The sequence below is a fragment of the Tachyglossus aculeatus genome, chromosome 12 (genome assembly GCF_015852505.1).
Source record: "Tachyglossus aculeatus isolate mTacAcu1 chromosome 12, mTacAcu1.pri, whole genome shotgun sequence".
Classification (NCBI taxonomy): Eukaryota; Metazoa; Chordata; class Mammalia; order Monotremata; family Tachyglossidae; genus Tachyglossus; species Tachyglossus aculeatus.
In genome coordinates, this window is record NC_052077.1 from 43,770,300 (window position 1) to 43,796,521 (window position 26,222).

Consider the following 26,222-nt stretch of genomic DNA (forward strand, 5'->3'; position numbering starts at 1 on the left):
TCTGTCTCCCCCTTTTAGACTGTGAGCCCACTGTTGGGTAGGGACTGTCTCTAGATGTTGCCAATTTGTACTTCCCAAGCGCTTAGTCCAGTGCTCTGCACATAGTAAGCGCTCGATAAATACGATTGATGATGATGATGATGACGTTTGGTTTTGTTCTCTGTCTCCCCCCTTTTAGACTGTGAGCCCACTGCTGGGTAGGGACTGTCTCTAGATGTTGCCAACTTGGACTTCCCAAGCGCTTAGTCCAGTGCTCTGCACACAGTAAGCGCTCAATAAATACGATTGATGATGATGATGATGGTTTGCTTTGCCTGGCACATAGTAAGCGCTTAACAAATGCCGTAGTGAGTATTATAATTATTATTCTCCCCCGCTCCACACTCACCCGGTAGCGAGCGCCAGTGGTGGGCCTGGATGGTGTTGGAGGAGCCTTCTTTTGGCGGGAGATTGAACACGTCGGGGGGCTGCCCGGGCTCTGTCCCCTCCGGTCCCCTCTTTTGTCCGCAGCGGCCTCCCACGTTGCCCCCATGGGACACGCCACGCAGGGAGAGGCTGTCGGGGTCTCCCAGGCGGGACAGCGGGTGCGGGATGGGGGGCAGCAGCTGGGGCGGCGGGTGGGACCGAGGACTAAGAATCCGGCCAGTCGTCACAGCCATCCTGGACGGAGAGATGGACACTGACTGACTGACAGTGAGCCCTTCTAATAATAATAATGATGATGGTATTTGTTAAGCGCTTACTACGTGCAAAGCACTGTTCTAAGCGCTGGGGAGGCTGCAAGGTGATCAGGTTGTCCCATGGGGGGCTCACGGTTTTAATCCCCATTTTACAGATGAGGTAACTGAGGCCCAGAGAAGTGAAGTGACTTGCCCAGAGTCACACAGCTGACAGTTGGCAGAGCCGGGATTTGAACCCATGACCTCTGACTCCAAAGCCCATGCTCTTTCCACTGAGCCATGCTGCTTCTCTAGACGGTGAGCCCACTGTTGGGTAGGGACTGTCTCTATATGTTGCCAACTTGTACTTCCCAAGCGCTTAGTCCAGTGCTCTGCACACAGTAAGCGCTCAATAAATACGATTGATTGATTGATTGATTGATTGATTGACAGTCACACCCAGAGAGACCAAACAAGATGTAGAACCTGGCAGGCAGACAGGCAGGTCCTCAGACAGGCAGAGGAAAATCAATCAATCAATCAATCAATTGGATTTATTGAGCACTTACTGTGTGCATGGAACTGCACTAAGAGCTTGGGAGAGTACGACCCAGCAATATAATAATAATAATAATAATGATGGCATTTATTAAGCACTTACTATGTACAAAGCACTGTTCCAAGCACTGGGGAGGTTACAAGGTGATCAGGTTGTCCCACTGGGCGCTCACAGTCTTCATCCCCATTCTACAGATGAGGTAACTGAGGCCCAGAGAAGTTAAGTGACTTGCCCAAAGTCACACAGCTGACAATTGGCAGAGCCGGGATTTGAACCCATGACCTCTGACTCCAAAGCCCGGGCTCTTTCCACTGAGCCACGCTGCTTCTCTATATACAACAGACACAGTCCCTGCCAAAAGCAAGTCTAAATGGGGAACTGGACATGAGAAGCAGCATGGCTCAGCAGAAAGAGCACAGGCTTGAGACTCAGAGGTCATGGGTTCAAATTCCAGTTCCACCAATTGTCAACTGTGTGACTTCGGGCAAGTCACTTCACTTCTCTGTGCCTCAGTTCCCTCATCTGTAAAATGGGGATTAAGACTGTGAGCCCCACGTGGGACAACCTGATCACCTTGTATCCTCCCCAGAGCTTAGAACTACTGCTTTGCACATAGTAAGTGCTAAACAATGCCATCATTATTATTATAAATAAATAAATTATGGCTAGGTGCTGTGGGGTGGTGAATATTCATTCATCCATTCAATCGTATTTACTGTGTGTAGAACACTGTACTAAGTGTATGGGAAAGTACAATACAGCAATACTGTACTGCCCACAACGAGCTCACAGTCTAGAGGGTGGGAGACAGGTATCAGTATAAATAAAGACATCAGTATAAATAAATAGAATGACAGATATATATATATATATACACACATATATATATATACAAATGCCATCATTATTATTATAAATAAATAAATTATGGCTAGGTGCTGTGGGGTGGCAAATATTCATTCATTCATTCAATCATATTTACTGTGTGTAGAGCACTGTACTAAGTGTATGGGAAAGTACAATACAGCAATATTGTACTGCCCACAACGAGCTCACAGTCTAGAGGGTGGGAGACACGTATCAGTATAAATAAAGACATCAGTATAAATAAATAGAATGACAGATATATATATATATACATACATGTATATATCTGTCATGTACATGTATATATATATACATACATGTATATATCTGTCATGTACATGTATATATATACATAAGTGCTGTGGGGTGGGGAGAGTGGGGGAGAGCAAAGGGAGCAAGTCAGGGTGATGCAGAAGGGAGTGGAAGATGAGGAAAAGTGGGGCTTAGTCAGGGAAGGCCTTTAGGAGGAGATGGGCCTTCAATAAGGCTTTGAAGAGGGGGAGACTAATTGTCTGGTGGATTTGAATAATAATAATAATAACAATGGCATTTATTAAGCTCTTACTATGTGCAAAGCACTGTTCTAAGTGCTGGGCTTAGTCTGGGAAGGCCTCTAGGAGGAGATGGGCCTTCAATAAGGCTTTGAAGCGGGGGAGACTAATTGTCTGGTGGATTTGAATAATAATAATAATAATAATGATGGCATTCATTAAGCGCTTACTATGTGAAAAGCACTGTTCTAAGCACTGGGCTTAGTCTGGGAAGGCCTCTAGGAGGAGATGGGCCTTCAATAAGGCTTTGAAGCGGGGGAGACTAATTGTCTGGTGGATTTGAATAATAATAATAATAATGATGGCATTTATTAAGTGCTTGCTATGTGCAAAGCACTGTCCTAAGCACTGGGGAGTTTACAAGGCGATCAGGTTGTCCCACCGGGGGCTCACAGTCTTAATCCCCATTTTACAGATGAGGGAACTGAGGCCCAGAGAAGTGAAGTGACTTGCCCAAGGCCACACAGCAGACAAGTGGCAGAGCCGGGATTTGAACCCACGACCTCTGACTCCAAACCCGGGGTCTTTCCACTGAGGCACGCTGCTTCTCTAGTGGAGGAGGAGTGGAGTAGATAGGCAGAGTAGATAGAAGGAGTAGACAAGAGCCCGTTGTTGGGTAGGGACCGTCTCTCTATGTTGCCAACTTGTACTTCCCAGGCGCCTAGTCCAGTGCTCTGCACACAGTAAGCGCTCAATAAATACGACGGAATGAATGTGGAGGTGGCAGGATTAGAACCCACGTCCTCTGACTTCCAAACCCACGTTCCTGCCACTAAGCCACGATCCCTAGTGGCGGCTGTTACCTGGTGGGGAGTGGGCTGAGAGGTCTAGTGCCGGGGCGTCTAGAGCAGAGCCTGAAGCTGTTTGGCCTCCCTCGGCTGGGTCCGGCTCTGAGGGGGAGCGGGATGGGAAGTACCAGTTGCCATGGCAACGGGAAAACTTCCGGGTACCACTCCCCACCGGCCCCTCCTCCCCGCGGCATCCACCCAAGCTGGACACTCCTCATTCAGTCGGCCGGCCCAGCACATTCACTGTCTCTATATGTTGCCAACTTGTACTTCCCAAGCGCTTAGTCCAGTGCTCTGCACACAGTAAGCGCTCAATAAATACGATTGATGATGATGATGATTCAATCGTATTTATTAAACGCTTACTGTAGTAATAATAACAATACTTCATCCGATCGTATTTATGGAGCGCTTACTGTGTGCACAGCACTGGACTAAGCGCTTGGGAAGTACAAGTTGGCAACATGTAGAGACGGTCCCTACCCAACAGTAGGCTCACGGTCTAAATAACAATAATTCATTCGATCGTATTTATGGAGCGCTTACTGTGTGCAGAGCACCGTACTAAGCGCTTGGGAAGTACAAGTTGGCAACATGTAGAGACGGTCCCTACCCAACAGTGGGCTCACAGTCTAAATAACAATAATTCATTCGATCGTATTTATGGAGCGCTTACTGTGTGCAGAGCACCGTACTAAGCGCTTGGGAAGTACAAGTCGGCAACATATAGAGATGGTCCCTACCCAACAATGGGTAAGTGGTTACTATGTAATAATAATGGCATTTATTAAGTGCTTACTATATGCAAAGCACTGTTCTAAGCGCTGGGGAGGTTACAAAGTGATCCGGTTGTCCCCCGGAGGGCTCACAGTCTTAATCCCCATTTTCCAGATAAGGGAACTGAGGCCCAGAGAAGTGAAGTGACTTGCTCAAAGTCACACAGGTGACAATTGGCAGAGTCGGGATTTGAACCCATGACCTCTGCCTCCAAAGCCCACGCTCTTTCCACTGAGCCACGCTGCTTCTCAGCACTGTTCTAAGCGCTGGGGTAGATTCAGGATAATCAGGTTGTCCCAGGTGGGACTCACAGTCTTAATCCCCATTTTACAGATGAGGGAACTGCAGCTCAGAGAAGTTAAGTGGTTCGGGTCACAGAGAAGACAAGTGGAGGAGCGGAATTAGAACCCAGGTCCTTCTGATTCCCGGGCATGTGCTATATCTGTTAGCCTACACTGCTTCTCTGCGTGTAAAGCACTGTACTAAGCGCTTGGGAAAGTGCAGTACAACAATAAAGAGTGACAATCCCCGTCCACAACGAGCTCACAGTCATTCATTCATTCATTCAATCGTATTTATTGGGCGCTTAGTGTGTGCAGAGCACTGTACTAAGCGCTTGGGAAGGACAAGTTGGCAACATCTAGAGATGGTCCCTACCCAACAGTGGGCTCACAGTCTAGAAGGGGGAGGCAGACAACAAAACAAAGCATATTAACAAAATAAAATAAATAGAATAAATATGTACGAATAAAATAAATAAATAGAGTAATAAATATGTACAAGCAGTATGACCTAGTGGCTAGAGCACGGACTTGGGAGTCAGAAGGTCATGGATTCTAATCCGGACCCCACCATTTGTCTGCTGTGTGACCTTGGGCACCCTCGTCCCCCTCTCCATCCCCCCCATCTTACCTCCTTCCCTTCCCCACAGCACCCGTATATATGTATATATGTTTGTACATGTTTGTTACTCTATCTATTTATTCATTTATTTTACTTGTACATATCTATTCCATTTATTTTATTTTGTTAGTATGTTTGGTTTTGTTCTCTGTCTCCCCCTTTTAGACTGTGAGCCTACTGTTGTGTAGGGACTGTCTCTAGATGTTGCCAACTTGTACTTCCCAAGTGCTTAGTACAGTGCTCTGCACACAGTATGTGCTCAATAAATACGATTGATGATGATGATGATGATCTCACTTCTCTGTGCTTCATCTGTAAAATGGGGATTGAGATCGTGAGCCCCATGTGGGACAGGGGCTGTGTCCAACCCGAAGTTGCTTGCATTCACCCCAGCGCTTAGTACAGTGCCTGGCACATAGTAAGTGCTTGACAAATACCATCATTATCACTGAGAAAGTACAATGCAACAGTTAAGGCTGACAATCCCTGCTCTCAACGACCTCACAGTCTAGAGGGGTGGAGGCAGACATTGATACAAATAACTCCTCACCCTGGGCTTCCAGGCCGTCCATCCATCCCCTCGTCCCCTCCTCCCTCACCTCCCTTCTGTCCTTCTCCAGCCCAGCCCGAACCCCCCGCTCCTCCGCCGCTAATCTCCTCACCGGGCCTCGTTTTCGCCTGTCCCACCGTCGACCCCCAGCGCACGTCCTCCCCCTGGCCCGGAATGCCCCCAATCCCTCCCAACATCGGCCAAGCTCGCTCTCTTCCTCCCTTCAAGGCCCTACTGAGAGCTCACCTCTTCCAGGAGGCCTTCCCAGACTGAGCCCCTTCCTTCCTCTCCCCCTCGTCCCCCCTCCATCCTGCCCATCTTACCTCCTTCCCTTCCCCACAGCACCTGTATATATGTATATATGTTTGTACATATTTATTACTCTATTTATTTATTTTATTTGTACATATCTATTTTATTTATTTTATTTTGTTAGTATGTTTGGTTTTGTTCTCTGTCTCCCCCTTTTAGACTGTGAGCCCACTGTTGGGTAGGGACTGTCTCTAGATGTTGCCAATTTGTACTTTCCAAGCGCTTAGTACAGTGCTCTGCACATAGTAAGCACTCAATAAATACGATTGATGATGATGATGATGAAATAAAAAGACATCAATACAAATAAATAAAATTACAGTAGTAGCCACGGGCCCTTCCTGGTGTGAAGACCAGGAAGACTGAAGACCGACTGCATTTCTAGGTGTGCGGATCCTCCTCGCCTCACCATTCCCTCTCTGTCCTCCTCCGGCCACCAGAGCCCAAGGGACCTGCCTCCAGGTGGACTTCAACCCTTCACAACATCACTAAACTCCACGCTTTCCTCGCCATCCAAACCACCACCACATTAATACAATCACTCCTATCCTGCCTGGATTACCGCATCAGCCTCTTGGCTGACCCCCCTGCCTCCTGTCTCTCTCCACTCCAGTCCGTACTTCAATCAATCAATCAATCCTATTTATTGAGCACCTATTGTGTGCAGAGCACTGTACTAAGCGCTTGGGAAGTACAAGTTGGCAACATATAGAGACGGTCCCTACCCAACAGTGTCCGCATCATTTTTCTACCAAAATGTTTCCCCTCTCCTCAAGAACCTCTAGTGGTTGCCCATCCACCTCCGCATCAAACAGAAGCTCCTCACCATTGGCTTTAAAGCCGTCGTCCATTACCTTGCCCCCTCCTCGCTGCTCCTACTATTTATTCTATTTATTTTATTTTGTTAATATGTTTTGTTTTGTTCTCTGTCTCCCCCTTCTAGACTGTGAGCCCGCTGCTGGGTCTCTATATGTTACCAATTTGTGCTTCCCAAGCGCTTAGTACAGTGCTCTGCACACAGTAAGCGCTCAATAAATATGACTGAATGAATGAATGAATAACCCAGTCGCTCCTCTAATGATAACTTTCTCACTGTCCCCCTTTCATTCATTCAGTCGTATTTACTGAGCTCTTACTGTGTGCAGAGCACTGTACTAAGCGCTTGTCTATCTCACCGCCGACCACTGGACCACATCCTACCTCTGCCCTGGTACACCCTCCCTCTTCGTATCCGATGGAAAATTGCTCTTCCCACTTCAAAGGGCTATTGAAGGCCCATCTCCTCCAAGAGGCCCTCCGGGACTAAGCCCTCCTTTCCTCTTCTGCATCACCCTGACGTGCTCCCTTTATTCATCCCCCCCGAGCCGCTCCACAGCACTTATAAACATAGCTGTTATTAATTCATTTATATTAATATCTGTCTTCCCCTTTATATTGTAAGCCGGTTGTGGGTTGGGACTGTGTCTGTTATACTGATGTATTGTCCCAACTGCTTAGTACAGTGCTCTGCGCACAGTAAGTGCTCGATAAATACAATTGACTGACTAGAGCTGGGGGTTACTCATCCCGCTCTTCAAAGCTTTATAAAACACACCTCTCCTCCAAGAGGCCCTCCCAAACTAAGCCCCATTTTTCCTCATCATCAATCGTATTTATTGAGCGCTTACTATGTGCAGAGCACTCCCTTCTGCGTCTCCCTGACTTGCTCCCCTCTTCCTATCCCCACAGCACTTACGCATATACCTGCAATTTAATTGATTTGTATTGATGCGTGGCTCAGTGGAAAGAGCCCGGGCTTTGGAGTCAGAGGTCATGGGTTCAAATCCCGGCTCCGCCACCTGTCAGCTTTGTGACTTTGGACAATTCACTTAACTTCTCTGTGCCTCGGTTACCTCATCTGTAAAATGGGGATTCAAACTGTGAGCCCCCCGTGGGACAACCTGATCACCTTGTAACCTCCCCAGCGCTTAGAAGAGTGCTTTGCACATAGTAAGTGCTTAACAAATACCATCATTATTATTATTTAGACCGTGAGCTCGTTGTGGTCAGGGAATGCCACTGCTTGTTGTTATACTGCACTTTCCCAAGAGATTAGTACTGCCCCTTCCTTCCTCTCCCCCTCGTCCCCCTCTCCATCCCCCCATCTTACCTCCTTCCCTTCCCCACAGCACCTGTATATATGTATATATGTTTGTACATATTTATTACTCTATTTATTTATTTATTTATTTTACTTGTATATATCTATTCTATTTTATTTTGTTAGTATGTTTGGTTTTGTTCTCTGTCTCCCCCTTTAGACTGTGAGCCCACTGTTGGGTAGGGACTGTCTCTATATGTTGCCAATTTGTACTTCCCAAGCGCTTAGTACAGTGCTCTGCACACAGTAAGCGCTCAATAAATACGATTGATGATGATGATGATGATGCAGCGTGGCTCAGTGGAAAAAGCATGGGCTTTGGAGTCAGAGGTCATGGGTTCAAACCCTGGCTCTGCCAACTGTCAGCTGTGTGACTTTGGGCAAGTCACTTCACTTCTCTGTGCCTCAGTTCCCTCATCTGTAAAATGGGGATTAAGACTGTGAGCCCTGTGGAACAACCTGATCACCCTGTAACCTCCCCAGTGCTTAGAACAGTGCTTTTTTACATAGTAAGCGCTTAATAAATGCTACCATTATTTATTTATTACTGTGCTCTGTACACAGAAAGTGCTTAATAAATACGATTGAATATGAATAAATGAATCCTCCCATCCCCAGTCTCTGGAACCTCAGGCCTCCCCTTCCCCTGGTCAGACTGGCCGTCCCTACTCATGGCCGATCCAGTGGCTCTGGGGTGGGAGGTGGCTGGGTAGAGACAGGGGCAGAGACAAAGAGAAAGGCAAGGGCAGAATTAGAGGCATTCATTCATTCATTCATTCATTCATTCATTCATTCAATCGTATTTCTTGAGTGCTTACAGTGTGCAGAGCACTGTACTAAGCACTTGAGAAGTACAACTATATATGTATATATGTTTGTACGTGTTTATTACTCTATTTATTTATTTTACTTGTACATAAAAATAAAGTGCCAACTTGTACTTCCCAAGCGCTTAGTACAGTGCTCTGCACACAGTAAGCGCTCAGTAAATACAATTGAATGAATAATAATAATGGCATTTGTTAAGCACTTACTACGTGCAGAGCACTGTTCTAATTGCTGAGGGGGAATACAAGGTGATCAAGTTGTCCCACGTGGGGTTCACAGCCTTAATCCCCATTTTACAGATGAGGTAACTGAGGCTCAGAGAAAGTTAAGTGCCTTGCCCAAGGTCACACAGCAGGCATGTGGCAGAGTCGGGATTCGAACCCATGACCTCTGACTCCGAAGCCCGTGTTCTTTCCACTGAGCCACGCTGCTTCTCTAATGAATGAATGAATACAAGTTGGCAACATATAGAGACGGTCCTTACCCAACAACGGGCTCACAGTCTAGAGGGGGAGACAGACAACAAAACAAAACATGTGGACAGGGGTCAGGTCGTCAGAAAAAATAGAATTAAAGCTAAATGCACAGAGACAGAGGCAGGGGCAGGGGCAGGGACAGGGACAGGGACAGGGACAGGGACAGAGGCAAGTTCAAGTGGAAGCAGCATGGCCTAATGGCTAAGGCATGGGTCTAGGACTCAGAAGGTCATGGGTTCATTCATTCAATTCAATCGTATTTATTGAGCGCTTACTGTGTGCAGAGCACTGTACTGGGGAAGCAGCGTGGCTCAGTGGAAAGACCCCGGGCTTTGGAGTCAGACGTCATGGGTTCGAATCCCAGCTCTGCCACAAGTCTGCTGTGTGACCTTGGGCAAGTCACTTAACTTCTCTGAGCCTCAGTTACCTCATCTGTAAAAATGGGGATTAAGACTGTGAGCCCTACGTGGGACAACTTGATCACATTGTATCCCCCCCCAGCGCTTAGAACAGTGCTTTGCACACAGTAAGTGCTTAACAAATGCCATCATCATTATTATTATTATTACTGAGCGCTTGGGAAAATAATACCGGTATTTTTTAAGCACTTACTGTGTGCCAAGCACTGTTCTAAGCACCGGGGTAGATACAAGGCTATCAGGTTGTCCCATGTGGGGCTCACAGTCTTAGTCCCCATTTTACAGATGAGGTCACTGGGGCCCAGAGATGTTAAGTGACTTGCCCAAAGTCACCCAGCTGACAAGTGGTAGAGTGGGGATTCGAACCCATGACCTTTGACTCCCAAGCCCGGGCTCTTTCCACTAGGCCACACTGGGTTCTGCCACTTGTCTGCTGGGTGACCTTGGGCAAGTCACTTCACTTCTCTGTGCCTCAGTTCGCTCATCTGTAAACTGAGGATTGAGACCATGAGCCCCCTGTGGGACAGGGATTGGGTCCAACTTGATTTGCTTGTATCCACCCCAGCGCTTAGTATGGTGCTTGGCAACAAAGTAAGCGCTTAACAAATACCGATTATTATTATTATTATAAGGATGTGCCAAGCACTGTTCTAAGCACTGGCGTAGATACAAGGCTATCAGGTTGTCCCATGTGGGGCTCACAGTCTTAGTCCCCATTTTACAGATGAGGTCACTGGGGCCCAGAGAAGTGAAGTGACTTGCCCAAAGTCGCCCAGCTGACAAGTGGTAGAGTGGGGATTCGAACCCACGACCTTTGACTCCCAAGCCCGGGCTCTTTCCACTAGGCCACGCAGGGTTCTGATCCTGACTCTGCCACTTGTCTGCTGGGTGATCTTGGGCAAGTCACTTCACTTCTCTGTGCCTGGGGTAAGCCGGCCTGGGGGCCGGGAAGGGAGCCGAAAGTCATCATCATCATCAATCGTATTTATTGAGCGCTTACTGTGTGCAGAGCACTATACTAAGCGCTTGGGAAGTACGAATTGGCAACATATAGAGACAGTCCCTACCCAACAGTGGGCTCACAGTCTAAAAGGGGGAGACAAAACCAAACATAACAAAATAAAATAAATAGAATAGATATGTACAAGAAAAATAAATAAATAAATAGAGTAATAAATCTGTACAAACATATATATATATATATATACAGGTGCTGTGGGGAAGGGAAGGAGGGAAGATGGGGGGGATGGAGAGGGGGACGAGGGGGAGAGGAAGGAAGGGGCTCAGTCTGGGAAGGCCTCCTGGAGGAGGTGAGCCCTACAGGGTCGTTTGAAGGACTAAGTCAAACCGGCCTCAGGGGGATTAAGATTGTGAGCCCCATGTGGGACAACCTGATCACCTTGTAACCTCCCCAGCGCTTAGAACAGTGCTTTGCACATAGTAAGCGCTTAATAAATGCCATCATCATCATTATTATTATTCTCTGTGCCTCAGTTCCCTCATCTGTAAAGTGAGGATTGAGACCGTGAGCCCCCTGTGGGACAGGGATTGGGTCCAACTTGATTTGCTTGTAGCCACCCCAGCGTTTAGTACGGTGCTTGGCACATAGTAAGCGCTTAACAAATACCATTATTATTATAAGGATAGGGGTAGGGCGAGGGACAAGGACAGAGGCAGGGGCAGCAGCGTGGCTCATTGGAAAGAGCCCGGGCTTTGGAGTCAGAGGTCATGGGTTCAAATCCCGGCTCCGCCACATGTCACGTCACTTCACTTCTCTGAGCCTCAGTTCCCTCATCTGTAAAATGGGGATTAAGACTGTGAGCCCCACGTGGGACCACTTGAGCACCTTGTATCCCCCCCCAAGAGCTTAGAACAGTGCTCTGCACATAGTAAGCGCTTAACAAATGCCATCATTATTATTATTATTACTCTGGGGTCAAGCCCCTACCGGAGCAGGGAATCCATTTTTGAAGGACCTGCAGGTCGGTGGAGACCAGATGGAAATATTCCCATCCCCGTCCAGGGACCTTTCCGCTTGCCGGCCGGGGTGGTCATGATTTCGTGAGTGTCCCCCAGAGCCTCGGCCCCCACCGACTGTCTGGACGCCCCTTCCCCTGGAGCCCCCTCACCGCCCCCGCTCATTCCTAGAAAGGGGCAGCCTGTCCTGCCCCGCCGACCGTCCTGCCAGGAGCTAGTGAGGGAGGAAGGGGAGGGATAGAGGGGCTATAAATAGGGGGGGCACGTGCTCTCTGATCCCCCCCTCTTCTCCCCCTTCTCCCTGAGGCCGGTTGGACTTAGTCCTTCAAACGACCCTGCAGGAAGGACTTCCGGCTCCTTTCCCAACTCCCAGGCCGAGGGGGGGGACCGAGGGGGCCGCAGGAAGAGGGGCTCAGGGGAGGGATATATCAGGGATATATCAGGGATATAACGGGGCAGGAGGGCAAGGGGGAAGGGGCTGGAAGAGAAGCAGCCTGGAGTAGTGGCTAGAGCCCGGGCCTGGAACTCCGAAGGTCATGGGTTCTAATCCCGCCTCTGCCACTTGTCCGCTGGGTGACCTTGGGCAGCGTGGTTCGGTGGAAAGAGCACCATGAGCCCGCTGTTGGGTAGGGACCGTCTCTATGTGTTGCCCACTTGTGCTTCCCAAGCGCTTAGTACAGTGCTCTGCACACAGTAAGCGCTCAATAAATACGACTGAATGAATGAATGAATGAATGGGTTCAAACGCCGGCCCCGCCAATTGTCAGCTGTGTGACTTTGGGCAAGTCACTTAGTGCCTCAGTTCCCTCATCTGTAAAAGGGGGATTAAGACTGTGAGCCCCACGAGGGACAACCTGATCACCTTGTAACCTCCCCCGCGCTTAGAACAGTGCTTTGCACCTAGTAAGCGCTTAATAAATGCCATTATTATTATTATTATTCTCTGTGCCTCAGTCCCCTCATCTGTAAAACGGGGACTGAGACTGTCCACGGAACAAGGACTGTGTCCAACCCGATTGGCTTGTATCCACCCCAGCGCTTGGCACAGTGCTTTGTACATAGTAAGCGCTTAACAAATACCATTATTATTATTAGTAATAATAAGAGACGATGCTGGGGAGGGGTGCAGGGAGAGAGGAAGCGGGCCCGGGGAGGTGGGGTCCGTCGCCTGTCCAGCCAATGACCCAGCCGGGGGGTCCCTCCCTCCCCTCGCTATTGGCCGGCAGTGGGGGACGGGGGGTGGGGGGCGAGGGGAGGGGGTTATAAGGAGGTCCGGGGGAGGGGGCTCCGGGCAGAGCGGGGTGACCGGGCCGGAGCGGGGTGACAGACAGGACCAGGATAGGCCGGAAAGGTCGAAGGTCACCATGGGGGATCATGCCATGAGCTTCTTAAAGGACTTTCTGGCCGGAGGCGTCGCGGCCGCCGTGTCCAAGACCGCAGTGGCCCCCATCGAGAGAGTCAAACTGTTACTGCAGGTCTGGGGGTGGGGGTCAGGGGTCACTGGGGGCGAGGAGGAGGAGGAGGAGGAGGCGGGAGGCAGGGGGTGGAGGATGGATGCTGCTGGGAGGTTGATGGGGAAGGAGGTAGGGAGGACTGGGCCGAGGCGCAGGAATCTGGGGGACCAGGATGGGGTGAGGGAACTGGGGGTCGAGCGGGGGGCTCTGGGAAGTTGGAGGCGGGAGGGCAGTTGCGGGGAGAGGAGGGCTCGTGAGAATCAGTTGGGCCCAGTGGAAAGATCCCGGGCTTGGGAGTCGGAGAGCGTGGATTCTAATCCCGGCTCCGTCACTTTGATGTGTGACCTTGGGAAAGTCGCTTCACTTCTCTGGGCCTCATCTGGAAAATGGGGATGAAGACTGTGAGCCCCACGTGGGACACCCTGATTATCTTCTATCTAGACGAGCGCTTAGAACAGAGTTTGGCGCGTAGTAAGTGCTTAAGAAATATCATTATTATTACTATGTGAGGACAAGAGGACGGCTAGGGAGCAGGATAGGGTAAGGGGCCGGAGGTGCTGGGGGAGAGGGTTAGCCCAGTGCTCTGCACACAGTAGGCGCTCGATAAATGCCCTTGATCGATTGAAGGTTATGGGAGATTGGAGCAGGGAGGAGGGGAGGCTGATGGGGAAGTGGGGAGGGGCAGGTGGGACTGGGAAAGGGGAAATTGGGCCAGCATTTCTCCAGTTTGGGCAACCGACTCTGGCCCAGGGGCTGGCACGGGGGAGAGGGGAAGCTTGTGATTTGGGGGGTCTGGCCCCTGGGGGAGGGGCCGGATTCTTGGTGTCGGATGACCCCACGAGGTCCGGTGACTAAATTTGGAAACTCGGTCTGTCTCGGGACACCCGAGCCGCCGCTCCGGTTATAGCGTGCGGTGCCCAGCCCTATACAGGAATAACGGGTGGCGTCCTCCATGCTCCCTGGGCCCCAATTTCCCAACCTCCAGCGACCCCGAGCAGTGTCCCGGGGCAGGGGCAGGGGTCCACAAGGCAGGACATGGGTCAGAGAGCGTCCGGCCCGGGCGGGTCCTGATGAATGAATGAAAGAATCATTCATTCATTCATTAGTATTTATTGAGCGCTAACTGTGTGCAGAGCACTGTACTAGGCGCTTGGGAAGTACAAGTTGGCAACATATAATAATAATAATAATGGCATTTATTAAGCACTTACTATGTGCAAAGCACTGTTCTAAGCACTGGGTAGGTTACAAGGAGATCAGGTTGTCCCACGGAGGGCTCACAGTCTTAATCCCCATTTTACAGATGAGGGAACTGAGGCCCAGAGAAGTGAAGTGACTTGCCCAAAGTCACACAGCTAAGTGGCGGAGTGGGATTCGAACCCCTGACCCTTGACTCCCAAGCCCGGACTCTTTCCACTGAGCCACACTGCTTCTCTATAGATAAGAGGGACCATCTATATAGAGATGGTCCCTACCCAACAACGGGCTCACAGTCTAGAAGGGGAAGACAGACAACAAAACAAAACAGGTAGACAGGTGTCAAAATCATCAGAACAAACAGAATTAAGGCTGTATGCAAATCATAAGCAAAAGCAATAGTAAATATGTACAAGTAAAATAGAGTAATAAATCTGTACATATATATACAGGTGCTGTGGGGAGAGGAAGGAGGTAGGGCATGGGGGGATGGGGGGAGGAGAGAAAAGGGGGGCTCAGTCTGGGAAGGCCTCCTGGAGGAGGTGAGCCCTCAGTAGGGATTTGAAGGGAGGAAGAGAGCTAGCTTGGCGGATGTGTGGAGGGAGGGCATTCCGGGCCAGGGGAAGGACGTGGGCCAGGGGTCGACGGCGGGACCAATCAATCGTGTCATTCATTCATTCAGTCGTATTTATTAACAAATCTTCCTGATTTCTAGACTGTGAGCCCATTGTTGGGTAGGCACCGTCTCTATATGTTGCCAACTTGTACTCCCCAAGCGCTTGGTACAGCGCTCTGCACACAGTAAGCGCTCAATAAATACGATTGAATGAATGAATGACTGATGGCATTTGTTAAGCGCTTACCATGTGCAAAGCACTTACTGAACTCTTCCTGTGTGCAGAGCAATCAACCAATCAATCGTATTTATGGAGCGCTTACTGTGTGTACAGCACTGTACTAAGCGCTTGGAAAGTACAATACAGCAATAAAGACTCTCTCCCTCTCACCCCCCAACCCTCCCTGTCTCCCTGTCTCTCCCTCCCTCCTACTGTTTCCCTTCCCCCTTGTCTCTCCCGGTCCCCTCCCTCTCTCCTTGCTCCTCCTTGCTTTCAACTTCTTCCTCAATCTCTGTCTCTTTCCTTCCCTCTGCCTGTATATCTCTCCCCTCTGTCTCCTGGAAACCTCTGCCCGCTCTTCCGTCTCTTTCTCTGCCCTTCTCCATCGTCCCTCTGCCCTTTCTGTTCTCCCTTCTCCCCTGATTCTCCTCCACCCCCTCCTCATTTCCCCGTCCCCCTTCCATCTCCCCACCCCCTCTTTGATTTTCTCCTCCCCCTTCCATCTCCTTCACTCCCCCTCTCTGTTTCCCCTCTCCCCATCTTCCCCCCCTCCCCATGTCCCCCCTGCCACCCCACTGTCCCCATTGGCACAGGTCCAGCACGCCAGCAAGCAGATCACCGCAGAGCAGCAGTACAAGGGCATCATCGACTGCGTGGTGCGAATCCCCAAGGAGCAGGGCTTCCTGAGCTACTGGAGGGGGAACCTGGCCAACGTCATCCGCTACTTCCCCACCCAGGCCCTCAACTTCGCCTTCAAGGACAAGTACAAGCAGATCTTCCTGGGCGGCGTGGACCGCCACAAGCAGTTCTGGCGCTACTTCGCCGGCAACCTGGCCTCGGGGGGTGCGGCCGGGGCCACCTCGCTCTGCTTCGTCTACCCGCTGGACTTCGCCCGAACCCGGCTGGCCGCCGACGTGGGCAAGGGCGCTGCCCAGCGCGAGTTCAACGGGCTGGGGGACTGCCTCACCAAGATCTTCAAGTCGGATGGCCTCAAAGGCCTCTACCAGGGCTTCAGCGTGTCCGTCCAAGGCATTATCATCTACAGGGCTGCCTACTTCGGTGTATATGACACCGCCAAGGGTGAGGGACGTCCCCCCACCCCAATAACCCTGGGCTGGAGGGATCCCCCACTCCTGTCTCCCCTCTTGACCCCCAACCCTGGGCGTTTTTTTAATGGTATTTGTTAAGCGATTACTATGTGTCAGACAGTGCTCTGAGTGCTGGGGTAGATACAAGGTAATCAGGTTGGACACAGTCCCTGTCCCACGTGGGGCTCTCGGTCTAAGCAGGAGAGAGGACAGGAGAACCGAGGCACCGGGAAGTTAAGTGACTTGCCCAAGTGCTCTTTCCAATAGGCCGAGCGGAGATTAGTGGTTCACAGCGGGGCAGGGAGTCCTGGCCTAATCAGTCAACCGTATTTATTGAGCACTTACTGTGTACAGCGTACTGTACTAAGCACTTGGGAGAGTACGAGCAGCGTGGCTTAGTGGAAAGAGCCTGGGCTTGGGAGTCAGAGGACGTGAGTTCTAATCCCGGCTCTGCCACTTGTCTGCTGTGTGACCTTGGAAAGCCACTTAACTTCTCTGTGCCTCAATTACCTTACCTGTAAAATGGGGATTAGGACTGTGATCCCCAAGTGGGACAACCTGATTACCTTGTATCTACCCCAGCACTTAGAACAGCGGTAGGCACAGAGTAAGCGCTTAACAAATACCATAGTTAGTATTCTTTTAGACTGTGAGCCCACTGTTGGGTAGGGACTGTCTCTATATGTTGCCAATTTGTACTTCCCAAGCGCCTAGTACAGTGCTCTGCACATAGTAAGCGCTCAATAAATACGATTGATGATTACTATTATTACAACATAAGAGCATTCCCCGCTCACAATGAGCTTACAGCCTAGAAGCCTCCTCTGTATCAGCCCAACTCTGGGACGGAAGCATTTATAGGAAGAGGAAAGGAAGGAATCGGGAGGTGGGTGGATGAAGTCTGTTCCCCAAGTAGCTCTGCAGTCGGTAACATCAGGGGCTCCAGAGGGACTTGGGTAGATCCATCATCAGCATCTGTGGTGGTTCACTATGAGGGGGGAAGAATCGGGGATGGAGGGGGGAGAGTTGGGGTGTTGGAGGGTCCGTGCTGGATCTTAGTAGGAGAATTGATGATGGAGAAGGAGAGTCAGGAGTGTTGGATGGTCTGTGATGGGTCACTGGGAAAGGGTTAGAGATGAAGAGGGGAGAGTCAGGGGGGTTTGACGATCTGTGCATTTGACGATTTTAGACTGTGAGCCCACTGTTGGGTAGGGACTGTCTCTATATGTTGCCAATTTGTACTTCCCAAGCGCTTAGTACAGTGCTCTGCACACAGTAAGCGCTCAATAAATACGATTGATGATGATGATGATGATGTGCTGGGACTCAGAGCTGGAGAGGGGAGAGTTGGGGCTGTTGGATGGTTCATGCTGGAACACGGAGCGTGTCAGGGGTGTTGGATGGTCTGTGTTGGATCATGGAGGGAGAGTCAGGGATGGAGAGGGGAGAGTTAGGGGTGTAGACTGTAAACCCGTTGTGGGCAGGGATTGTCTCTATTGCTGACTTGTACTTTCCAAGCGCTTAGTACAGTGCTCTGCACACAGTAAGCACTCAGTAAATACTATTGAATGAATGAATGGAAGATCTGTACTGGCTTACAAGGGAGAGTCAGGGGTGTAGGATGGTCTATGCTGGATCAATCAATCAATCATATTGATTGAGAGCTTACTATGTGCGAAGAGCTGTACTAAGCACTTGGGAGAGTACAACACAACAATATAATAAACACATTCACTGCCCATAACAAGTTTACAGTTTAGAGGGGGAGAAACACATTAATATAAATGAATCAATTATGGATGTCTATCTATCTATCCATAGTTGAGTCCTATGTGTATATATGACTCAATTATGGATACACATATATAGATAGAGAGATTATAATATAGTGTGTGTGTGTGGCATGGTACTGAGGGGGTGATGAGAGAAGGGATCAAGTCTGGGTGATGCAGAAGGAAATGAGAAAAGAGCAAATGAGGGCTTAGTCACAGAAGGTCTCTTGGAAGAGATGTGCCTCCCATAAGTCTTTGAAGGTGGGGAGAGTCACTGTCTTTTCTTTTGGATATTAAAAGGAGGGTGTTCCAGGCCAGAAGCAGGGCGCGAGCGAAGGGTCCGTGGAAAAATAGACAAAATTGAGGTACAGTGAGTTGGTTGGCATTGGAGGAGCAAAGTGTGCGGCCTGGGTTGTAGTTGGAGAGCAGCGAGGTGAGGTAAGAGGGGACAAGGTGATTGACTGCTTTAAAGCCGATGGTAAGGAGTTTCTGTTGGATTCATTCATTCATTCAATCGTATTTATTGAGTGCTTACTGTGTGCAGAGCACTGTACTAAGCGCTTGGGAAGTACAAATCGGCAACATATAGAGACGGTCCCTACCCAACAATGGGCTCACAGGCTAGAAGGGGGAGACAGACAACAAAACAAAACAAGTAGACAAGTGTCAATGCCAACAGAATAAATAGAATTGTAGCTATATGCACATCATTAATAAAGCAAATAGAGTAATAAATATGTATAAGTATACACAAGTGCTGTGGGGAGGGGTGGGGGAAGGGCAGAGGGAGGGGGGCGATGGGGAGGGGAGGAGGAGGAGGAGAGGAAAAAGTGGGGACTCGGTCTGGGAAGGCCTCCTGGAGGAGGTGAGCTCTCAGTAGGGCTTTGTAGGGAGGGAGAGAGGTAGTTTGGTGGATGTGTGGAGGGAGGGCATTCCGGGCCAGAGGTAGGATGTGGGCCAGGGGTCGACGGCGGGACAGGTGAGAACGAGGCACGGGGAGGAGGTGAGCAGCAGAGGAGCGGAGGGTGCGGGCCGGGCTGGAGAAGGAGAGAAGGGAGGTGAGGTAGGAGGGGGCGAGGGGATGGACAGCTTTGAAGCCAAGATTGATTGAGTTTTTGCTTGCTTCGAAGGTTGGTGGATGGGCAACCACTGGAGGTTTCTGAGGAGTGGGGAAACTTGTTCTGAATGTTTTTGTAGAAAAACAATCCAGGCAACAGAGCTTAGGATGGACTGAAGTAGGGAGAGATAGGAGGCGGGTAGGTCAGCAAGGTGGCTGTTACAGTAATCAAGCCGAGATAGGATAGGATGGATTCACAGGGAAGAGTCAGGGATGGAGAGGGGAGCCTCAGGGGAATAGGATGGCCCATATTGGATCATTGGAGAAAAGTCAGGGGTGGAGAGGGGAAAGTCAGAGGTGTGGAGTGGTGCCTCCTTAATTAGGAGGGTGAGTGTCCCCCTTCAGATGGGAGACCAGCACACGGTTCCTTCCAAGTGTCAGAGACAGTGCCCTGGACTGGCAGATCATGAAAATTGATGGGTGGGAATGGTTGGGGGATGAAGGGAGAGGCCAGGAGCTGGTTTAAGGAAGTAGAGGAAGAGTTGGGGAAAAGAAAAGAAAGGAAAAGAGCAGTGGTTGAAGTGGAGGAGAATAAAGAAGAGGAAAATGAGGACAGGAAGAGGGGGAAATTGAGGAGAAGGGTAGGACTGTTAGCCCCCATCAGTGGAGGGGCTCTTCCCCACGTCGCTTGGGGATCAGAGACCTCCTGCTTCTGGTGGCCCGGAGGAGTGGTGTGGGGGTGGGACCCCAGTGCTTACCCAGGGTTCGTGGCTCTGTCGGCAGGGATGATGCCAGACCCCAAGAACGTGCACATCGTGGTCAGCTGGATGATCGCTCAGACGGTGACGGCGGTGGCCGGGCTGGTGTCCTACCCCTTCGATACCGTCCGGCGGAGGATGATGATGCAGTCGGGACGCAAAGGGGGTAAGACCGGGCTCCTGCCTTTCCCAGGGCTAGAACGTCCCCCCCCCATCAATCAATCAATCCGTCATAATAATAATAACAATAATAATTCTGGTATTTGTTAAGCGCTTACTACGTGCCAAGCACTGTTCGAAGCGCTGGGGTAGATACAGAATAATCAGGTTGTCCCACGTGGGGCTCACACTTTTAATCCCCATTCTACAGATGAGGGAGCTGAGGCACAGAGAAGTTAAGTGGCTTGCCCAAGGTCACACAGCAGACATGTGGCAGAGGTGGAATTAGAAAACACATCTTCTGACTCCCAAGCCTGGGCTCTTTCCGCTAAGTCACACTGCTTATCAAAGGCATTTATTGAGCGCTTACTGTGTATGTGCAGAGCACTGTACTAATTGCTTGGGAGAGTACATCAGAGTTGGTAGACACCTTCCACGCCCACAAGGAACTTATAGTCTAAAGGGGGAGACAGATGTTAATATAAAAAAGTAAGTTATGGGTATGGACAAAAGTGCTGCGGAGCTGAGGGTGAGGTAATAATACAAATGGAATTTGTTAAGCACTTAACTATGTGCCAGGTACTGTACTAAGCACTGGTTAGTGTGCTCCTGGGAGTCAGAAGGTCACGGTTTCTAATGACAGCTCTGCCACTTGTCTGCTGTGAAGCCTTGGGCAAGTTACCTCACTTCCCTGTGCCTCAGTTACCTCATCTGTAAAATGGGGATTGAAATTGTGAGCCCCACATGGGACAGGGACTCTCAACCCAATTTGCTTGTCTCCACACCAGCACTGAGTGCAGTGCCTGGCAATCAATCAATCAATCAATCGTATCTATTGACTGCTTACTGTGTGCAGAGCACTGTACTAAGTGATTGGGAAGTACACATAGTAAGTGCGTAACAAATACCGTAATAATAATAGCGAACGCTTAAGGGGTACAGATCTATGTGCAGAGAGAACGGAGGAGGGAGAGAGAGTTCTTTGGAAGGAGGGGAAAGCCAGGGATTCCTCATCCTGTTCCCCTACCCACCACAAACTGACTTTTTTCCCCTGGGCTCCTCTTAGGGGCTTGGAAATCCAAGACCTCGCTGTCTGTCTGATAAAGTGAAGGAGAATGATTTAGGGGGAAGAGAGAGACTGTCTCTGTTTCCTTCCAGTCCAAGGAGATGGGCAGATCCCTGCCACCCTGGAAGGTTTTCCCCGACAGTAAAGTCTGGGTCGCAGAGGTCTAGGGAAGGAGCAGGGCCCAGTGGGAAGTGAAGAGGGCTGGGAATCAGGATGCTCGGGTTCTAGTCCCACTTTGCCCTCCATCCTGTGCTTTGCTTGCGGGAACTCGGGCAAGTCGCCAACCCTGGGCCTCGGTTTCCTCTGTAAAGTCGGGGAGAGAAAGTCCTGTCCCATCCTGCCTCGCAGGGAGGGACAGGTGACAGTTAGACTATCTTAAGGTGTGACTGTCAGCCGGGGGGCTGTTGGCTTGGCGGCCTCAAATTGTTCGGGATCCTAAACATGGCCCAGTTATTTCCTTGTAGCTCAGGGCCAGACTGAGGATAGAGTTGCGTGAGAAAGCCAAGGGGTGAGGGCAGGCCGCCCGCAGTTTGGATATGTGAACTCTCCCAAGTTGGTTCTCTTGGGCGGGCGCTGAGGCCTGGCTGGTTATCTGGTTATCTGGTTTCCCTCGGCCGGGCCAAGACCAATCGGGGACCCATCCTTGGTTCTGGAACTCACCTTCAGCTGAGTTGCTTTCTGTCAATCAATCAAGCGCTTAGTACAGTGATCTGCACACAGCAAGAGCTCAATAAATGTGATTGAATCATAATCAATCAATCAATCAATCAATCGTATTTATTGAGCGCTTACTATGTGCAGAGCACTGTACTAAGCGCTCGGGAAGTACAAATTGGCAACACATACAGACAGTCCCTACCCAACAGTGGGCTCACAGTCTAAAAGGGGGAGACAGAGAACAGAACCAAACATACCAACAAAATAAAATAAATAGGATAGAAATGTACAAGTAAAATAAATAAATAAATAAATAGAGTAATAAATATGTACAACCATATATACATATATACAGGTGCTGTGGGGAAGGGAAGCAGGTAAGATGGGGGGCTGGAGAGGGGGGCGAGGGGGAGAGGAAGGAAGGGGCTCATTCTGGGAAGGCCTCCTGGAGGAGGTGATATCAATTGAGTGCCTTTTAGACTGTGAGCCCACTGTTGGGTAGGGACTGTCTCTATATGTTGCCAACCTGTACTTCCCAAGCGCTTAGTACAGTGCTCTGCACACGGTAAGCGCTCAATAAATATGATTGATTGATTACCATGCAAATGATGCTGTACTTAGCACCTGCTGTGGGCAGAGCAGTGGACTGGGTACCTATTGCGTGCAAAGCACTGTCCTGGGTGTCTGCCGGATGCAGTCAATCAATCATATATTTATTGAGCGCTTATAGTGTGCAGAGCATCGTACTAGGCACTTGGGAGAGTTCGATATGACAATAAACAGGCATATTACCCGCCCAGAGCTGTACACTGAACGCTTGGGAAAACCTTACTGTGTAAAAGATGCCCTCTTGCAGCTCACAGTCCAGTGGGATAATCAATCAATCAATCAATCAATCGTATTTATTGAGCGCTTACTATGTGCAGAGCACTGTACTAAGCGCTTGGGAAGTACAAATTGGCAACATATAGAGACAGTCCCTACCCAACAGTGGGCTCACAGTCTAAAAGGGGGAGACAGAGAACAAAACCGACTGTGGGCCCTTGGGGAAAGCACTTAACTTCTCTGTGCCTCAGAGAACAAAACATACTAACAAACTAAAATAAATAGAATAGCTATGTACAAGTAAAATAAATAAATAAATAGAGTAATAATAAATAAATAAATAGAGTAATAGATAGTCTGATAGATAGTCTGTCCCACGGGAAATACTCGAGGGGTCGGAGGAGAAAAGACAGTTCGCTGGAGCCACTGTCAATCAATCAATCAATCAATCGTATTTATTGAGCGCTTACTATGTGCGGAGCACTGTACTAAGTGCTTGGGAAGTACAAATTGGCATCACATCACTGTCCTGGGTGTGTGTGTGTCTGTCTGTCTGTCTGTCTGTCTCCCCAACAGGAGACATCATGTACAAAGGCACGGTGGACTGCTGGAGGAAGATCGCCAAAGACGAGGGGTCCAGAGCCTTCTTCAAGGGGGCCTGGTCCAACGTGTTGCGGGGGATGGGCGGCGCCTTCGTGCTAGTTTTGTACGACGAGATCAAGAAATACGTCTGATCTCCCGGCTCCGGGGCCGCTAGACGTTTCCTAGGGAAATGGAGGGCTGCTCCAGGCAGGCCAGGAAGCCACGGGGTCACAGTGGAAGGTCACGCCACGTCAACCCGCTCCCTTCACAGGCATCTAATCCCGCACGTGTAACGTAGCCTAGCCCGCGTACAGTAACCCGTGTTCCCGGTCACCTGCCGACACCTACCCAAATAAAGACGTGATAACAGAGTGGAGAAGTTTACCTGATGACGGGATGCCTCGGTGAACACCAAGTCCCACTCCCTAAATGCTAACCATTAGAGTACCAGCCATTTGAGCACGCCAGCACTCAAAACGCGGAAGAAACAGCCTGTCCTGGTGTAGAGAGCCATGGCCTTGGGAGTCAGGGAACCTAGGTTCGAGGGCCCTTGGGCAAGGCACTTAACTTCTCTGTGCCTCAGTTTCCTAATATTAGTAATAATGATGACATTTATTAAGCACTTACTACGTGCCAAGCGCTGTTCTCAGTGCTGAGAACAGCGCTTGGCACGTAGTAAGTGCTTAACAGATGCCATCATTATTATTCTCAGTGCTGGGGTAGATACAAGCTAATCTGGTTGGACACAGTCACTGTCTCACATAAAGCTCACAGCCTTAATCCCCATTTTATAGATGAGGTAGCTGAGGCACAGAGAAGTGTGGTGACTTGCCAAAGGCCACGCAGCAGACAAGTGGCGGAGTCAGGGTTAGAACCCAGGTCCTACGGTCTCCCGGGTCTGGGCTCTATCCAGTACGCCGTGCTGCTTTTCCTCATCTGTAAAATGGGGATGAAGTACCCAGTCCTCCCTCCCTCTTAGTCTGCGAGCTGTACGTGAAACGAGGGACTGTGTCTGTTCTCTTCGTGTTGCACCATCTGCCCCGGTGCTTGGCCCACAGGAAACGCTTAAAGTCATCTCTACAGTTCTCGTGCCCAAGGAAATCTCCGACGGCGTCCGAGACTACAATCCACCGTCCTACCAAGGGCCGAGTGCTGTTCCATTTAAGACTCGATCCATCAATCGTATTTATTGAGTGCTTACTTTGTGCAGAGCACTGTGCAGACCCACCCAGCTCTCCCGTAACCCAGACATACTGCTCGTATAGACTCCCGCTAAGGAAAACCTGTAACCTGGAGCGCCGTAACTCTCCCCACAATGGAAGCGCTTCCTCCGACACCTCTGCTTCCAGACGTTCGCCGTCGAAGGGTGTTCTCCGGCCTTGCCGTCGCCAGGTCCTACGGAGAACGCAGCTTCCACAGCAGGGTAAATAATGCTCGTCTGTCTCTCTTCCCCCATTTGATTGCAAGCCCCTCAAGGGCAGGGAGTGTAAGGGCCTCGTTGTTGTGATACGCTCCGAGCTCTTGGTACGGTGCCCTGTACTCAGACATAATAATAATAATAATAATAATAATAATAATGTTGGTATTCGTTAAGCGCTTACTATGTGCAAAGGACTGTTCTAAGCGCTGGGGTAGATATAAGGTTGTCCCACGAGGGACTCACAGTCTTCATCCCCATTTTACAGATGAGGGAACTGAGGCCCAGAGAAGTGAAGTGACTTGCCCAAAGTCACACAGCTGACAAGGGGCGGAGCCGGGATTTGAACCCACGGCCTCCGACGCATACAACTGACTGATTGACCTCATTTTATTCAAGGAGACAGCCCGCCGGGGAACAGAGGAAATCACTGAGACCCCAACCCCTGCCGTCCTATGGTGGGTGAGGGCACAGGGGTGCCATGGCTGCCAGCTGTTGGCCTGACCCCTCGGTTCATTCAATCAATCAATCGTATTTATTGAGCGCTTACTGTGTGCAGAGCACTGTACTAAGCGCTGGGGAAGTACAAGTTGGCAACATATAGAGATGGTCCCTACCCAACAGCGGGCTCACAGTCTAGAAGGGGGAGACAGACAACAAAACAAAACATATAAACCAAATAAAATGAATAGAATAAATATGTACAAGTAAAATAAATAGAGCAATAAATATGTACAAACATATATACATATATACAGGTGCCATGGGGAGGGGAAGGAGGTAAGGCGGGGGGGATGGGGAGGGAACAATCAATCAATCAATGGTATTTATTGAGTAGTCACTGTGTGCAGAGCATTGTACTAAGTGATCAATCAATCGTATTTATTGACCGCTTACTGTGTGCAGAGCACTGTACTAAGCGCTTGGGAAGTACAAGTTGGCAATATATAGAGACGGTCCCTGTCCAACAGTGGGCTCACAGTCTATAAGACTGAACAAGAGAGTTTAATACAGCAGAGTTGGTAGACAAGCTTCCTGCCCACGACAAGCTTACAGTCTAGATGGGGAGACAGACGGTAATATAAATACATTACAGATATGGACATAAGTGCTGTGGGGCTGAGGGTGGGTAAATATTAAATGCCTAAAGGACCCAGGCATTAACCTTTGTAAAAAGTGCCGCAGATAAGAACTTCTTACAAGTTCTTGCCTGAGGACTTTTTCTCCACCAGAGCATTTTTTAAAGCTGGTCATTTGAAAATTAACACCCAGTTTGAGGGCAAACCTTGCAACAGTTCCAGCCGTGAGCTATGGTGGTGACAAGAGAGGACGGACAAACATTAACCTTATCCTGGGATAGACCAGTCCAGCCCAGAAGTCTGTCTCATGCTATAAATCAATCAATCAATCATATTTACTGAGCACTTACTGTGTGCAAAACACTGCACTAAGCGCTTAAATATAAATGCCCCTAGACTGCGATGCATACCTGACTTCACGCCTCCAGAATCCTAGAATCGCCTCCTCAGGAAGCCGCATGTCCACGTG

General features: G+C 49.7%; 2 protein-coding genes across 2 annotated transcripts in view; one reads left to right on the forward strand and one right to left on the reverse strand.

Moving 5' to 3' along the window:
* LOC119935730 (EF-hand calcium-binding domain-containing protein 6-like) overlaps window positions 1-20,024 on the reverse strand; it is an 87,268-nt gene extending 67,244 nt beyond the window's left edge. Inside the window, 2 exon segments of the mRNA XM_038755185.1 lie at window positions 389-660; window positions 19,969-20,024. Coding sequence (XP_038611113.1) covers window positions 389-660; window positions 19,969-20,024 — 328 coding nt within the window.
* SLC25A4 (solute carrier family 25 member 4) lies at window positions 13,112-23,631 on the forward strand. The gene is made up of 4 exons (XM_038755186.1): window positions 13,112-13,281; window positions 15,887-16,373; window positions 19,994-20,134; window positions 23,252-23,631. The coding sequence occupies exons 1-4, from the start codon at window positions 13,171-13,173 to the stop codon at window positions 23,407-23,409; spliced, it is 897 nt and encodes a 298-aa protein (XP_038611114.1). The 5' UTR covers window positions 13,112-13,170; the 3' UTR covers window positions 23,410-23,631.
* The last annotated feature ends 2,591 nt before the right edge of the window (window positions 23,632-26,222 follow it).

What these genes read in the sequence shown, in the direction of transcription:
- SLC25A4 (XM_038755186.1), top strand. Translation starts at nt 13,171, where the DNA reads ATGGGGGATCATGCCATGAGCTTCTTAAAGGACTTTCTGGCCGGAGGC. An exon ending in TGTATATGACACCGCCAAGG is followed by an intron (nt 16,374 to 19,993) that starts GTGAGGGACGTC and finishes CTCTGTCGGCAG; the next exon opens with GGATGATGCCAGACCCCAAG. An exon ending in GCAGTCGGGACGCAAAGGGG is followed by an intron (nt 20,135 to 23,251) that starts GTAAGACCGGGC and finishes TCTCCCCAACAG; the next exon opens with GAGACATCATGTACAAAGGC.